At 44.1% G+C, this 17,622-nt stretch overlaps 1 protein-coding gene across 1 annotated transcript; it reads left to right on the top strand.

Moving 5' to 3' along the window:
- Positions 1-294: 294 nt before the first annotated feature.
- On the top strand, positions 295-2,656 carry ADM (adrenomedullin). Its single transcript, XM_033928384.1, has 4 exons — positions 295-410; positions 878-982; positions 1,102-1,239; positions 1,544-2,656. The coding sequence occupies exons 2-4, from the start codon at positions 891-893 to the stop codon at positions 1,887-1,889; spliced, it is 576 nt and encodes a 191-aa protein (XP_033784275.1). The 5' UTR covers positions 295-410; positions 878-890; the 3' UTR covers positions 1,890-2,656.
- The last annotated feature ends 14,966 nt before the right edge of the window (positions 2,657-17,622 follow it).

Genomic DNA, 17,622 nt, shown 5'->3' with positions numbered 1-17,622 from the left:
TTTATCACCATTATTATTGAGACATTTCTGTCTACGCTTAATCTTCTAAAATCGAGGTATGTGCAGGTCTTTTCCTCGGCATGCTGTTTAATTTGTTTATTTGCGTCCTGTTGAGGATGACAAGAACGTGACTAATGCTAGAAAAATGCATCCGGGGGTCTTCGGACGGAAGGTGAAAGCCAGCGGCAGAGAACGTGCCAGGAGCGTGCGCTTGGCACGTAGCGAAACCACGCCCCCTCCCGGCCGCCGCTCTATAAAAGGCCGCATCGGCGCTCAGGACGGCCAGTGGTTTCTGCAGTGGGACTCAAGGAGGGACTTACCAGCACTTGCAGGATACTTTTGATCACGGGATTGATATTTTTTTTTTATTTTTTAGAACATTTGTCTCTGTGGATTATCAGCATTCTCAGGTATGACTATGCAAAACTAACGGGGGGGGGGGGGGGAAGAGAGAGCTTACAAAAAAAAAGTTAGGAATTGTGATTCTGAAGTCACATTGCTAGTTTTGGGGCAATTTGTAAATCGAGAGAGAGAATCCTTCAATGTGACTACAAAAAAAATGCTTAAACTTTCAAAAGTAATGACAAATATGTATATGCCACTAGTCTAGACAGATATGGGACAGTGATTTTAATCCCCTTTTTCAGTTAGAGCTAGCCTTTTGGCAATATTGTAGCCTTGGACCGGCCAATAAGCCAAAAGGTAACACGTGAACTCGAAAATCCATTATTTTTCTCTCTCTATTTGCTGTGTTAGAAATTGCTGAGTAAAGAGCAGGCGGAGAAATTCCTAGAGGTTATTATAGTACTTGGTGGTGTGGAGCAGAGACTTAACTCTAAAGCCTATAATGAGCTTGTCTTGCTTTTTCCTCCACCAGGAAAACTGCCAAAATGAAACTGGTTCCAGTAACCCTGCTTTATCTCAGCTCGGTGACCTTCTTGGGGGCTGTAAGACTGGATTTCGCTTCGGAATTGAAGAAAAGGTGAGCTCTCGGTTCTTCTCTGTTCCTCCTTTAAACCAGTGATGGATAATAGGATGGAAATAGTATTTTTCTTTCCATTTCTTCCGAGTTTGTAAGGTGTGCTTTTTGGATGTTTTCAGATGGACTGTGAGGGCGCTCGGCCGAATAAGGAGAGAATTAAGGGCACCGAGTGAAGCCAGTGATCCCGGAGTGAATCCAAATGCAAGATCCCCTTTCATAAGGGCAGAGGATGTGAAGGATCCGAATCTTCAAGCCAGGTAATTTCAAGAGTTGCACTACGCAGTTAAATGGGAAGTACTTTGGGTAAAACGAGGACGTTCGTTTCGTTTCGTTATAGACATATTGAGGATAAAAGACCCAGTTGTAGAAAATAACACCTTATTATCCAGGGAGACTCATTTTAATGCCACTATGAAACCCGAAATCAGACTATTCTCCATAAATTGGTGGGTTTTTTTTGTTTTTTTTATTAGAGAGATTTGTTTTATTTTCTAGTTTGGTGTCATTTCGTTAGAGGCAGTTGTAACGAGGCTAACGTGTCTTTGCCTTGCTCTCTTGCAGCGCTCCCGTCGCTCCCATGCGGGTGAAGAGGCACCCTCCGAGCAAGGACACCCTGGTGAAGGTGGGGTGTCGCTTCGGGACGTGCACAGTGCAGAACCTCGCCCATCTGCTGTACCACTACATGGATAAGCAGAAGGACAACGCGGCGCCCAGCAGGAAGATGAGTGCGCAAGGCTACGGCCGGAGACGGCGCGCTCTGCCCGAGCGCAGGGCGCTTTTCCGGGTCATCGAGGGCAAACTGAGGCCGCTGTGGCTCCGTGGCGGGAGCCAGGCGGCGGAGGGCGTGGACGATAGCCGCTCTGGCCTGAAGGAGGCGCGGGCTGGGCTCGCTTTCCTGGGGATTTAAGCGCAGGAGCGAGAAGCAAGGAGCATCGTGAACAACGGAGAGACCACTTCCGGCTGCAACCGAGGCAGGTGGTGGCTGACCTGGACGGAGAGGTTGCTGCGAGGTATTGCACTTGTGACTTTTGGAGTCCGCTTCTGATCTCTGCAGTGGGACGAGGACATGATCGCGTTGGGGAGACACTGGAAAAAAAAAAGGGGGGGGGGGACTCCGGAGCCCCCTCCCTCTGTCTGTAAATCAGTGTCTGCGGGAACTGTGAATTAAAGACTCACCGCCATCGGCCACTGCTGACCACATGCTTTTGACGCTGAGAGAAGCTGAAGCTGATGGTCCTTGGTGGGGGGATTTCCAGGGACTCCGGTCCCTTCTCATGTCTGCTGTGGCTGGATTGCATCGAGAAGTGCAACTCCTTTGGATTCGTTGCCTAAAGGGATCCGACAGACTAGTCAGTCCATTAAGGACTGTTTTATACTTGAATGTAAACTCCTAAAAAAAACAAAAGTGCAATTTCTGTGTTTCTGATATGTGTATATAATGAGGTAAATAACGCTATTTAAATGCTGTTTTTTTGTTTCTCGTCATCTGTAACTTTTGAATTCAGAATTATTTTTGTACGTATCTTTAATTTTAATGTCGAGGATATCAGGAGGTATCTTTCCATCTCTCCCCTCGTGTTTCTTACATTCCATATTTGTGAAAGAGAACATATGTATTATCTATTTCTGTTCAAATGGGCAATGTGACATAATAAAATTCTATGATTCTTTGAAGTCTGTTAATCCTGGTAATCTAAATGAATCATTTTTCATTCTTGTTTGCAATCCCTATATATATATATAGTTCAGGTAATTTGTCAAACATGTTAAAAAAAAAGAGCCAAGAAAAAGCTTCAATAAGGTATTTGCAGAAAACAAACAAACCGCATTGCTTAGGCATCACGTTGGAAAACCGATTTGGAAAACTCCAAAGGAATTTTCCACTCTCTGCTACAGGCTGCAAACTGTCAGAGGTTGGACTTACCAGGGTAGCTTATTCTTCTGCAATTAATCAAAGAAACAACAGCAACGCTCAGCATTACACAACACAGGAAAAGATTTATTGTGTGTGCTTTCTCCCCAAAAATAATGTCAGTTCCAAGGCTGTTTATTTGAAGGATTTCCTGGGCCACAGTTTAGGTCTAAAGTTAGACGCCAGCCAGATCAATGCGGTTGTGCATTGCAGTGAAATCTCTTCATTTTTCACAGGACGACATCCAAACCACAGGCCAGAAAAATAAACCCTGGCTAACTCTGAGGTTTCTACGCCACCTACTGGCATCCAATATTATTGCTACAATAAATCAGTGCAGACTCTTTATCGATAATCTTGGGTTTGTTGGGATTTTTTTTTTTTTTAATTTAGATTTTGCTCACACCCTTTTTCAGTAAGGGCTCAAGGTGAGTTACATTCAGGTACTGTAGGTATTTCCCTGTCCCTAGAGGGCCCATAGTCTAAATTTGTCATAGTCTAAGGTAGGGGTAGGGAACTCCGGTCCTCGAGAGCCGTATTCCAGTTGGGTTTTCAGGATTTCCCCAATGAATATGCATGAGATCTATTTGCATGCACTGCTTTCAATGCATATTCATTGGGGAAATCCTGAAAACCCGACTGGAATACGGCTCTCGAGGACCGGAGTTCCCTACCCCTGGTCTAAGGGCTCCTTTTACGAAGCCACGTAAAAGTCTTTATTGCACGCACATTTTTAGCACGCGCTAACCCCCACACTAGCCAAAAAACTACCGCCTGCTCAAGAGGCGGTAGCGGCTAGTGCGGCCAACAAATTAGCACGCGCTATTACGTGCATTAAACCGCTAATGCGACTTTGTAAAAGGAGCCCTAAATTTGCCAAAAAGTATAATTGAAGATTCCACTATAAAAATAGGCACTTTGGCTCAAATTCTGTAACTGGCGCCTAATGTAAGGCACCTATTTCGGAGGCGCCCATCTAGATAGGGCCTATCTAAATTGATTAACAAGCTCAATTAAGCTTTTTAATCAGCAATAATTGAAACTTAGGCGCCTATCAAGAAAGAGCGATTCTGCAACTAGGTGCCTCTAAAAATTTAGGCGGCCTTTGAAAAAACAGGTGCTATGTACGTTAGGTGTGGGCGTGGCTACATGTCAGGCGCCTTGTTGCGGAATCGCTGCTCTTAAGCGTGCTTAAGCGCTCAGCTAGGCGCCTACCTTTTAGTTGTGCCTAGAGCTGGCCTATTTCTTGGGCGCCTCCAAAATAGGTTCCGCTCAGCGTGATTCATTAAACAGCGCCCCGTTTTGACTTGGATCGCGCCGAACAGTGCCTGATTAGGCGCCTAATTTTTGGGTGCTTCTTATAGGATTTGCCCTTTTATTTTTACATTGATATCAACATCTTAAGATACCATAAGAAACGCCTTCACCGGATCAGACCGAGGTCCATCTAGTCCGGCGATCCGCACACGCGGAGGCCCATTTAGGTGCTCCTTTTTGGAGACCCGGTTTTCCCGTATCCCTCAATATGATCTGCAAGAAGGTGTGCGTCCAACTTGCGTTTGAAACCCAGCACAGTATTTTCTGCCACCACCTCCTCCGGGAGAGCATTCCAAGCGCCCACTTGGGCGCTTGGAATGCTCTCCCGGAGGAGGTGGTGGCAGAAAATACTGTGCTGGGTTTCAAACGCAAGTTGGACGCACACCTTCTTGCAGATCATATTGAGGGATACGGGAAAACCGGGTCTCCAAAAAGGAGCACCTAAATGGGCCTCCGCGTGTGCGGATCGCCGGACTAGATGGACCTCGGTCTGATCCGGTCACACTTGTTGTGTGAAACAGAACTTCCTGACATCTGTCCTGAACCTGCTGCCATTCAGTTTCAGGCTATGACCTCTTGTCCGCGTCACATCTGAAAATGTCAGTAATGCTGCTTCCTGGTCAATTTGATCAAATCCCTTTAATATTTTAAAAGTCTCTATTAGATCCCCAAACTATAAAATAAAAATTCTCTTCATAAAAAACAATTTATATCATTTATGGAGAATGGTCTAATTTCATCAATTTTCTTCCTGAATTACAACAGCAAGAGAATTTCATTGTGACATTAAAATTAGTCTTTCTGGATAATAAGGTATTATTTTGTACAGTTTCTTAGATATTAGCTGTTAAAGGCTTTTCCAAATGTTCTTCTCTGGCTCAAGAACTCTGATCTTATTAACCTGATATATTTATTTTAGTATTAGAGCACAGGTTTCTGGAGACCAGACCCCTTGACAATTTGGGGGATTTCCATTGCTTATTTCTGGGAATGTGAGCAAGGGTTACTGGAACTACCATTTATTTCTAAGTGATTTGATAGGGCCACTGTTATATGCAAAATTGTTTATTGGTCAAAAAGTCAAACAAAAAGCACAAGATTCACAACAACCCAAACCAAATTTCAAGAACCCCAAAAAGGAACCCCCACCCAAATAATAAAAATAAAAAAAAGGCATGGAGAAGCCTGAGAGGAAGCACCACAGAGAAACAGAGAATCCCCACACAATCAAATGTGGCTACGAGCATAACCGGTTAAAGAAGTCCAAAAAGGCTCCCAAATTAATTGCAAATAACGTCCCTTAATAGAGTCCAAGTGTTCTATCTGTAGTTGAGAAATCATCAAGGATCTCCGTTGCGATAAGATAGGAGGCTGAGCAGCAAGCCAATGAACCAAGATAGACTTCTTTGCCAGCAAGGGTGCACGCTTCAATATGGCCACTGTTAAAAGACAGGATGTACCACTGACACAATCTGATCCAGCAGGACACTTCTTATCTAATCTTCTTAAGGTAAATTTGTGAAAGATCCAAAGTCAATCAATCCATTGAATCAAATGACTGATGATAATGGTGTTTGCTTAGATGATTTGAAAACATAATGCGATATTTGAGATATTTTATGGAACTGATGCCAGTAAACTTTTAAAGAGGTGATGGCACGTCCCAGGAACATGGTACCTAGAACGGTTTGCCCCCCTCCCCCCCCCACACACACCCCTTCCTTATTACACCACTGCTGGATGGGCCATTTGGCCTTTTATCTGTCACCATATTTTTATGATTTTATTTTCACTTTTCAGGTATAAGTGCCCAAAAGGTATTGGAAGCGACCAGGTAAGACCACCACACGCTCCCTCCATTTTCAATGAGCCTGTTGCACCCCCACGAAGATCAGAATAAAAACAGACATAGCTACCTCTGGAACATCAGCACCTGTAGGGCTGCACACAGGTGGCTTAAGTATGGGAGGTGGGCTAGTGAACCATAGAGAGGAGGACCCAGGCCCATAAGTCACTCTAACCAATACATTCATGGTGGAAACTGTGAGCCCACCAAAACCTACGATACTGCCCTACAGGTGCCACCTGCAGCCATAAGGGCTATTGGGGGTTCTAGACAGAACAAATGAAAAATTGTGCATGGTAAATGAAACAGAACAAAGCTTTTTGCACAGTATCCACTCACAAGGTTTATCTATTTATATTATATTTTTTTTTCTATGAATCACAGAGATAAAACTGTGGGTTCAGGCACTGGCACCTTGTACCCGCATCTCACATGCGCAGCCAGACATTAAAAAAAAATCCCGAATCTCCCTTTGGAGCAGGAGCAGCCATGCCAGATGGGTGGCTGAAGACGTTTTCTTCTTGTGGTTTTATAAGGGAATATTTTGAATTTCTCAAGGCACTCATAGCTCCTGCCGAGATGATCTTTTTAAAAGAGATGTCATTTTCTCGCTCGCCTTAGAAAACCTGTGTAATTTCATGAATAGATGGAAGAACTTCCTTGATGTGCCAGAAACAAGAACAATGGCAAAGAGGGGATTAATAATGAATATTTTGGCACGTCTGTGCAGCTTGCTGGCTGATGCTGTACCCAAGAGGCACTTAAGTCATAATTAAAGACAATAATGGTAACTCCAGACAACTATTCAAATATTTTCCTCATGCTGTCAATACACTATTTTTCTATATTATAACATCATTCTCAGCATACAGCAGACACATGAACACACACAAGCAGAGTTAGAACCACAGCTGTTGATAGACTTGAGAAAGCCGCTCGCACATTTGGGTTTCAGGACGATCCTTTCATCAGTCTTTGCTGGGATTCTTCCCGTGTAAATGTCAAACAGAGGTTAATAACCTTAAACGAGGTCGGCCTTCCAAGACAGCATTGCACGCACAGAGTTGAATTGGCAGTTTCACCAAGATGCTGACCCAGCAGTTTTTGTATTTTTATTTTTTTCAGTGACAACCAGGCTACAGATCAATTTCCATGTTCCCGATGATCTTTTGACACTTGTAAGGGCTGGTGACTTCTGTTCCAGCATTTGTAAGCAACCACAGACAGGGTTGGCACTTGATCTTGGGGATGGTGTCCAGCTTTTCGAGACTCACAGAAGCAGGAGGTGTTGCTTTGTTTCCGGATGCTTAGTGGAATTCACATAGGGAGAAGCAAATGATGCTAAGATTTCAAGGGGTATGGTGAGGTGTGGTTTAGGCATTCCTCAAAACAGACTTGTATTCTCCATTGTACAACAGGAATACGCATCTAAGAAAACTTCCCTCATGACTTTCATAGCTGCCCTGAAGCATTTCCAAGTGCCAGCCACTTGTTTAAAACTTGGGGTCCAAATGGAGGAGGTGCATAACCAAATTATCCTTCCATGCCCCATCCCCCTGACATACATAACCTGTGGCGTAGTAAGGGAGGGGGGCGGTCTGCCTCGGGTGCCGTCTTGGTGAGGGCTCAGCCACCCATCCTTCTCTTTACCCCCTGCGCCTTCCCTGCCTCCCCCATTGCTTCGCATGCACATCGCTTCCCTCCTCCCCCTGTACCTCTGGAACATTCCTGGCACGAGCAGCAACTCACCCCCCTCCAACCTGCTGTTGCGGCCAGTGTTGGCTCTTCCTCTGATGTCACTTCCTGGACCGGCGCCTAGAAAGTGACATCAGAGGAAGAGCCGATGCTGGCATGACAGCAGCTTGGGAGTTGCTGTTCGTGCGAGGAACGTTACAGAGGTACGGGGAAGGGAAACCTCTCACCCTCGCTATGCTACTGCACATAACTTACCCCCTCCACTCCTCAATACCTCCGACTTTTATCAAGGATCTATTGGTGCTATTGCAGGTATGGAGGAGCATCCTTTGCATACTAGGGCCTCTCGCTCAAGATCCATGCCGTAAGTCCAAAGTGTTCCTAATTCTCTAAGGGAACTGGACCCTGAGTCAGGAGATCTGCCTGGACAGGTAATCGGAGGCCCTTGTCTCTCTGTAGATGGGGACAGTGTGTGGCACAGTGGTTGAAGCTACAGCCTCTGCACCCTGGGGTTGTGGGTTCAAGTCCCGCGTTGCTCCTTATGACCTTGGGCAAGTCACTTAATCCTCCAAAGCCCCAGGTACGTTAGATAGATCGTGAGCCCACCGGGACAGAGAGGGAAAATGCTTGAGTACCTGATTGTAAAACCGCTTAGATAACCTTGATAGGCGGTATATAAAATCCTAATAAAACTTGAAACTTGACCAGGTCTATGGGTCCAATCTGACTCCCAATCCAGAAATATATATAAAGCTCAATACTATATCGGAGGGGTAAAACTGCAATGTACAATTCCAAAAGATCTACTCCTGTATCTCTAAATTTGCACGCAGAACTTACACTTTTATAAAAAATTGTTTTCAAATTGTTCATACACGGGGGGCAAATCAGTCTGTGGGAACCTCCTGTCAATGATTGGGAGGTTCACCAGCGTATATCCACAATTCATGCGCACCCTACAGAGTCCTGCCGGGTCTACCCACAAATATCACCTGTTGCCAACCTGTGTTTTTTTAGAAATAATTTTTTAACTCCAAAAAGTGCTGAGTGCAAATATAAAAGTGAGAGATCAAAATTACAATTATAAAGCATTAATCACTATTCCCATAATAAATCACTTTGAAAGGGAACCTATTTCGTAATGTCCGCAAGTATTCACAAATTTCCTTGAGGGGTGACTTGGCTGATTACCCTACAGAGTACCCCGTTTCGTGTCCTTCTTTAGGGGCAAACTCAAGGGCACTTCCCACTATATTCTGTATCCAGTTCTCCGAAAAAAAAAAAGTACGATGACCTCCTGGCCACCCAAGCAGCAAAACTCGACCACCAACTCTCCAATTTACTGATCTCAACTGCAGACTACAAAACCTTCCAAAAAAAAGAAATAAAAACCCTGCTTTTCAAAAACGACATAAAGACAAACTAACACAGCAAGATCCATCTCAAGCCCCATTTGCAATCCACTTCACCCTTTAGCACCTCCAAAAATGTCCAGACAACTCCTCATGTACTCCTAAATGTCTTGATAACTCATATGTAATCTGTCTTGAACTGCAAGGTAATGGCGGAATAAGAACATAAGAAGTTGCCTCCACTGGGTCAGACCAGAGGTCCATCGCGCCCAGCGGTCCGCTCCTGCGGCGGCCCATCAGGCCTATGACCTGTGAAGTGGTCCCTGACTATTCCTATAACCTACCTCTACTTCCATCTGTACTCCTCAATCCCCTTATCCTTTAGGAACCTATCTAAACCTTCCTTGAACCCCTGTAGCGTGCTCTGACCTATCACAACCTTCAGAAGCGCGTTCCATGTGTCCATCACCCTCTGGGTAAAAAAGAACTTCCTAGCGTTTGTTCTAAACCTGTCCCCTTTCAATTTTTCTGAGTGTCCCCTTGTACTTGTGGTTCCCCACAGTCTGAAGAATCTGTCCCTGTCTACCGTCTCTATGCCCTTCAGGATTTTGAAGATTTCTATCATGTCTCCTCTAAGTCTGCGCTTTTCCAGGGAGAAATCACTAATGTAATGTAATTGCAGTAGAAGCCAAATTAGGTACAAGTAATCTTTTTAAACAGAAGATTATGCCGTGGCAAGCACCTCAGCCAGTAGAATTTAGCCGGGGCATTGCTTAGGGAAAAAACCTTAATGCCTAAACAACCCAGCTGTTAACCACGCCAAGGCATCGTTCATGCCATGGGGCGTAGAAGAGTTTAATGAATATATCTCAAATTGTTCTCTGGATAATAGGAAAGATTTCCTATCACCCTGGAATGTTGAGGAGATTTGGTCAAAAAGAAAAACTGCAGAGATGATGTACAAGAATCAGGGATTTTATTTAAAGAGTCAACAAATGTTCAAGTTTTTATATACCGTCTATCAAGGTGATCTAAGCGGTTTTACATTCAGGTACTCAAGCATTTTCCCTATCTGTCCTGGTGACTTCACAATCTATCTAGTGTCCTTGGGGCTATACAGGATTGAGTGACTTGCCCAGGGTCACAAGGAGCAGCACAGGGTTTGAACCCACAACCCCAGGGTGCTGAGGCTGTAGCTTCAACCACTGCGCCCCACACCAAATAATGGTTCTCGATAGAACATTGGGACCTGATATGGTTCGTGGCTCGAAGAAACACTCCTTCCTCAGGGGTCCTATAGTGAAACGTATGGAGGTAAGAAAAATGAAATGAATTTCAGAAGGGAATGAAATACAGTAAAACCTTGGATTGCAAGTAACTTGATTTGCAAGTGTTTTGCAAGACAAGCAAAACATTTTATGAAATGTTAACTTGATATACAAACAAGGTCTTGCAATACAAGTACATACAGTATACACACATCACAACTGAGCCGATGGTTCTTCTCTCTCTGACAATGAAAGAGAACATAAGAACTGCCATCTCCGGATCAGACCTTCGGTCCATCAAGTCTGGCGATCCGCACACACGGAGGCCCAGCCAGGTGTACACCTGGTGTAATTTTAGTCACCCATATCCCTCTATGCCTCTCGTAAGGAGATGTGCATCTAGTTTGCTATTAAATCTTGGAGCGGTGGATTCCGCAATAACCTCCTCTGGGAGAGCATTCCAGGTGTCCACCACTTGTTGCGTGAAGCAGAACTTCCTGATATTTGTCCTAGACTTGTCCCCCCCCTTAGCTTCAGTCCATGTCCTCTTGTCCGTGTCACATTGGACATTGTAAATAAATTTTTTTTCCTGCTCTATTTTGTTGATTCCTTTCAGTATTTTGAAGGTCTCGATCATATCCCCTCGCAGTCTTCTTTTCTCAAGGGAGAACAATCCCAGTCTCTTAAGTCGTTCCTCGTAGTCCAAGTTCTTCATACCTTTTATTAGCTTTGTTGCTCGTCTCTGCACCCTCTCCAGCAGTTTTATATCCTTCTTTAGGTTGGGAGACCAATGTTGGACACAGTATTCCAAGTGTGGTCTGACCATTGCCCTATAAAGCGGCATTATAACTTTCTCCGATCTATTCATGATTCCTTTCTTTATCATGCCTAACATTCTATTTGCTTTCTTTGCCGCTGCCGCACATTGTGCCGACGGTTTCAGGGTCCTATCTATCAGTACACCCAGGTGTAGTGACTGTTCTAAACAAGCAAAATCTTGCAATATGAGTGCATACAGCATACACGCGTCACATCATCACAACTGAGCCGATGGTTCTTCTCTCTCTGACGCTGCGGGAGTGTAGTGACTGTTCTAAATGAGTGAGGTCTTGCAATACAAGTATGTATAGTATTTTGTATTAAAGTTTTTGGGTTGTGGAACAAATTGTCTGAGCTCCCATTATTTCTTATGGGGAAATTTGCTTTGCTATATGAGTGCTTTGGATTACAAACATGTTTTCGGAACGAATTATGCTCGCAAACCAAGGTTTTAGTGTATTGGAATGTTACCGAGGCCCTAATTTTCCGCCTATCTTTTTCACTCCTCATTAACTTTCCAATATTCCATTCCCTTCTGATATTCATTTCATTTTTCTTACCTCCATACGTTTCACTATAAGACCCCTGAGGAAGGAGTGTTTCTTCAAAATACAGACCATGTCCCAGGGTAGTATTGGGTATATCTGTGGGCCTATGGTGGGCTGAGGGAAAATCCTGTAGTTGCCCCAACCGATGTGCCTGAAACACACGTAGGAGGACCCCAACAATTTAAATAGGCATTCTACATCAGACTGACAAAATGCATAGTAAAGCCCTGTATTAGAGGCCCCTTCAGCGACTCCCATAGTGGCCTCCTGGGCTCCGCGGTTTGAAGGGCTCTGGAAAGGATCTCTTCCCCCCTCAGACTGACCCATCTGCAGATTCCCAGCCCTGGAGGACTCAGAAGAGGTTGACCCGTGGCTCCTGTCCCCCTTGTATCGCCCCTTGACAGAGCCCCGTTTCGGCATCTTCGTCAGGAGCGGAGACTAAAGTGCAAATGAGATGCAAATGAAGCTAATCCATTCTGAAGCAACAGGAGACCATCGATACCTGTGAGCAGAATCCACCGGAGCTGAGCTTTACTTCTTAGCACTAAGCTCCGGTGGATTCTGCTCACAGGATCGATGGTCTCCTGTTGCTTCAGAATGGATTAGCTTCATTTGCATCTCATTTGCACTTTAGTCTCCGCTCCTGACAAAGATGCCGAAACGGGGCTCTGCCAAGTGGCGATACAAACTTTTGATGGGATTCATCTAAGTACTTTTACATAAGTACCAGCTTTTCAATGACTTTTTTTATGTTACCACCCTGCACTTTAATGTTCCTCATGCAGATTTTTGATGGATTTTAATATTGGGAGTTCAAAATGTTATCCTTTTTTTTCACCTGGTTTGAATTTACACCAAGGGCTTGTGGAATTTTGCATTAATAAATTTCCATATTGGACATAATGATGCAAGGGGCAGGTCTTATTTAGACCTTGAGTCTGGTGCTCCGTCACCTATGAGATCCTGCCTGGGGCTCACTCTGGTTCCAAACAGTGAGCTGTGCCCGTACTGACGTCCTATAATAATTATTATTTTTTCTAAGATTTATTTGAGCCTTACTTTCTGGTGCATTCTCACCAGGGGGGAAAAAGTTGTTGCCAATTGTGTTTTGGGTGTTGCTACATGGCTTCCATGAGTGGCAAACAAAAGTACCATATAGAGATTGCCAATGGCAACTGATAATTACCTTTGCATAAGGGTCAGTGTTATCTGATGCACACTGGGAAAAAAAATGCAATTCAGATTTGATAAATGTTGTTTTTTTTATTTAACACACTGCTGCCATCTACTGCTTTGAAGAAAACAAACCATGTATATGAATGGATTTGTAGGGCTCAAATCAATGGTCCGTCTAGTCCAGTATCCTGTTTTCAACAATGGCCTGATCCAGGTCATAGGCATTAGAACATAAGAATAGCCTTACAGGGTCAGACCAACGGTCCATCAAGCCCAGAAGCCCGTTCTCATGGTGGCCAATCCAAGCCCCTAGTACCTGGCCAAAACCCAAGGAGTAGCAATATTCCATGCTACCGATCCCGGGCAAGCAGTGGCTTCCCCCCTGTCTTTCTCAATAACAGACTATGGATTTTTCCTCCAGGAACTTGTCCAAACTTTCCTTAAAACCAGCTACGCTATCTGCTCTTACCACATCCTCTGGCAACGTGTTCCAGAACTTAACTATACTCTGAGTAAAAAAAAAAAAATTTCCTCCTATTGATTTTAAAATTATTTCCCTGTAACTTCATCGAGTGTCCCCATGTCTTTTAAATTTTTGACAGAGTGAAAAATTGATCCACTTGTACCCATTCTACTCCACTCAGGATTTTGTAGACTTGAATCATATCTCTCCTCAGCCGTCTTTTTTCCAAGCTGAAGAGCCCTAACCATTTTAGTCTTTCCTCGTACGAGAGGAGTTCCATCCCCTTTACCATCTTGGTCTCTCTTCTTTGAACCTTTTCTAATGCTACTATATCTTTCTTGAGATAAGGAGACCAGAACTGAACGCAATACTCCAGATGAGGTTGCACCATGGAGCGACACAGGGGCATTATAACATTCTTAGTCTTGTTATCCATCCCTTTTTAAATAATTCTTAGCATCCTGTTTGCTTTTTTGGCTGCCGCCGCACATTGGGCGGAAGGTTTCATCGTATTGTTTACAATGATACCCAGATCCTTTTCTTGGGTGCTAATCCCCAAGGTGGACCCTAGCATCTGGTTACTGTGATTCAGAGCATCACTTTGCATTTTGTCCACATTAAATTTCATCTGCCATTTGGACGCCTAGTCATCCAATTTCGTAAGGTCCGCCTGCAATTTTTCACAATCCCAGGAGCCCAGAACGGGTTACAGCCAGGGCTGTGGAGTCGGAGTCGGAGGAAATTTCGGGAACCTGGAGTCGGAGTCTGAAGTACAAAAAACTGAGGAGTCGGAGTCGGAACATTTATCTACCGATTCCATTTTTGAACTTGGCATACCAATCACGAGCGATTCTTTCAGCTATAGCACCCACTATATACACAGCACAAATGTTGCGAGCAGCTTCTGCGGCCTTAGAACCTTGATTAAAAGCAAAAAGAAGGTGGTGTCGAAAATGCTCATTTCTCTCAACTTGACATTCCATTTTAACGATCTGAAAATTAACTAGTGGAGTCGGAGTCGAGGAGTTGGAGTTGGAGGAAATTTCGGGTACCTGGAGTTGGAGTCGGAGCCTGAAGTACAAAAAACTGAGGAGTCGGAGTCGGAACATTTATCTACCGACTCCATTTTTGAACTTGGCATACCAATCACGAGCGATTCTTTCAGCTATAGCACCCACTATATACACAGCACAAATGTTGCGAGCAGCTTCTGCGGCCCTAGAACCTTGATTAAAAGCAAAAAGAAGGTGGTGTCGAAAATGCTCATTTCTCTCAACTTGACATTCCATTTTAACGATCTGAAAATTAACCAGTGCTGTGGAGTCGGAGTCGGAGGAAATTTCGGGTACCTGGAGTCGGAGTCGGAGTCTGAAGTACAAAAAACTGAGGAGTCGGAGTCGGAACATTTATCTACCGACTCCACAGCCCTGGTTCAGCAGTACATACACAGTGCTTGGAGGTACAGGAATAAAGGCACATTCTATATACTGAAGGGTTACAGTGATACAATCACAGTGGTTTAGAGGTACAGGAATAAGGGGACATTCATGATATACTGAAGGGAGGTAAGGGGGACGGAGGGGCATTTACAGTGAATTGGAGCAAAGCATCAGGGTATATTCAATGAATATTGGGGAGGAGGAATGGGGTTACAAAAGTGCATTCACTCTAGGCTGGGGGTTTTAGGTTTGGATTGGCACAAGTTATAAATGAATATTTACAATGACTTGGAGGCTTTCGATTAGATCAGGGGTGTCAAGCTCAATCACATTAAGGGGCCGAAATCCAAAACACAGGTTAAGTCACGGGCCAGACTCCGTCCAATCTCTACCCCAGACCCCATAACGGTACTAATTATAACACAATTTTTTCCATTCATTTTTCATATATACACACACAATATAATCTTATTAACACATAATGGTAATGGTTAACCACAAAATTAAACTACACAAAGCATACTGTATGCTTTTCAACATGTATTCCTACTAGAACACAGATAACCCCTATACCAAAAACTAAAAGTACTAATATATAAAAAAGAAACACTAAGATTCAAGACTCTGTATGCAGAATAACCCCCAGAGAAAAAGAAACAAATGCATTTCTTCCTGAGCAGTGCAAAATATAGACAGCAGATTAAAATTCTCAAAATTGACACAATTCTGACACTAATCATTCCCCTATCGCTGTCATCTCCCTCCTTCCATGTTGTGCATCCTTCCAGTGGGTGTCTTATCTTCTGGCTGTTTTATGCAGCCCACGGTCCGATGCCCCCAGTGTTATCTTGTAGCCGGCTCCCTCCTCCTCACAGCTGCAGTGTGCCCAAAGCTGTGTGCAGCAGTTCCTCGCGCGTTCTGCGCCTGAAGCGGAAGGCTTCTCTCTGACGTCGCAACATCAGAGGGAATGCTTCTGGATGAGGTGCGGGACACACATTGTGGCTGTGAGGAGGAAGGAGCCGACCACAAGATAACACTGGGAGCATTGGACTGCGGGCCGCATAAAAAAGCCAGGCGGGCCAGATCTGGCCCACGGACCTTGAGATTGACATCTGTGGATTAGATTAAGATCAGCTTATACTCGGATCAGGGCCAATAGAGAAGTGTTCACATCGTATTGGAGGTATTTGGTTGGAGTGCTTTTGTCATATACTCAGATCAATAGCAGTGGTGACAGGCTTGGTTTGGTTTATTTATAATCCGCCTTGCACAAGGCGAAGTACATCAACACATACATAACATTTCAGTTTTTTTACAAAAATCAAAAAGTGACAACACCAAATTGCCAAATCAGACTGACATATCAACATTAACATCGTCAAAAACCCTGCCATCCCAAAAGGATTATGTTTAAATATATTTATTAAAGTTTTGCAATAAAGTGCCAGAAAATGCAAACAGCGTTCTCACTTATGTGCACAAAACAATCCCCACCCGCCCTCGACTCCCAACCAAGTCCATAAAATAATAATGGTCCAAGAGAACACAAAGTAGCATGTGATCAAGGTTACAAATTCAGTAATCTACTTATGAGGAATTTAGGAAACGTCTGAAAACACACCTGTTCCTAAAGTATCTAGACAACTGATCCTCTCCTCTCTCTCCCCTCTATAGCGATTAACTTGTTCTATTGATCACTCTCTCCTCAAAAATGGATTTCCTGTCCTATTAACCCTCTTTCTTCCTCCCCTCTTAAAGTCAATCAATTTGTACCTTTGCTTAATCTTTGTAAACCGCATAGAACTTCACGGTATTGCGGTATATAAGCTGCTATTATCATTATTATTATTATTAATCTACTGTGAGCATGAGGAGCAAGATCCATCCAGAAACGCTCCCAAATCTGACAAAAACGACGGCCAGCCCCATTTCAAGATCACCAACTTGTCTCCACTCCAAGGAGGCGTGCACCATCATCAGTGATCTCCAGTGATAGTAAGAGGGCAGGTCCCCGGACAGCCAATTCATCAAAATGGCTTTCTTGCCCAAGAGCATGTCAGAAAAGCTGTCAACCCTTTAGGCTTCAGTGATGCAATATTATAGTATCCAAAAAGCGCTCTTGGCGCAGGAGTCCACCGCCGGCCCCATAGTGAACTAGTATTTTGACTTAGGCAACACCAAAACTGTAAAATGCGGGGACAGGTCCAAAGCGTATGTCCCAAGGAGGTGTGAGCCTGAGCGCATTTTGGACAATTATGAATCGGGGTGATTTCCATCCATCCCAAAAGGATTAATTCAATGAGCATAACATGTAGTCATCATAACAAAGCTGATGAAGCCATACTGTGTATTTCATACAACAATTTCTTGAAAGCCTGCAAACTTTCTTTCTGCTTAATGAAAGAAGGGAGCTTAATCCACTCATCTGGACCACCGCATGAAAAAATCTTTTCTCTCAAAAAAAAGCGAGCAGAATGCTGGGCATTATCAAAAAGGGTATCACTACCAGAACGAAGGAGGTTATCCTGCCACTGTATCGAGCAATGGTGCGCCCACATCTGGAATACTGCGTCCAATACTGGTCGCCATACCTCAAGAAGGACATGGCAATACTCGAGAGGGTCCAGAGGAGAGCAACGAGGATGATAAAGGGTATGGAGAACCTCTCATATGCCGAACGGTTAGACAGGCTGGGGCTCTTTACCCTGGAAAAGCGGAGACTGAGAGGGGACATGATACAGACTTATAAAATCATGAAAGGCATAGAGAAGGTGGAGAGGGACAGATTCTTTAAACTAGCAGGGG

The sequence above is a fragment of the Geotrypetes seraphini genome, chromosome 19 (assembly GCF_902459505.1).
Source record: "Geotrypetes seraphini chromosome 19, aGeoSer1.1, whole genome shotgun sequence".
In the NCBI taxonomy this organism is placed as follows: domain Eukaryota; kingdom Metazoa; phylum Chordata; class Amphibia; order Gymnophiona; family Dermophiidae; genus Geotrypetes; species Geotrypetes seraphini.
Note: the sequence above shows the minus strand (reverse complement) of the source record. Positions and strands in the feature narration are given on the sequence as shown.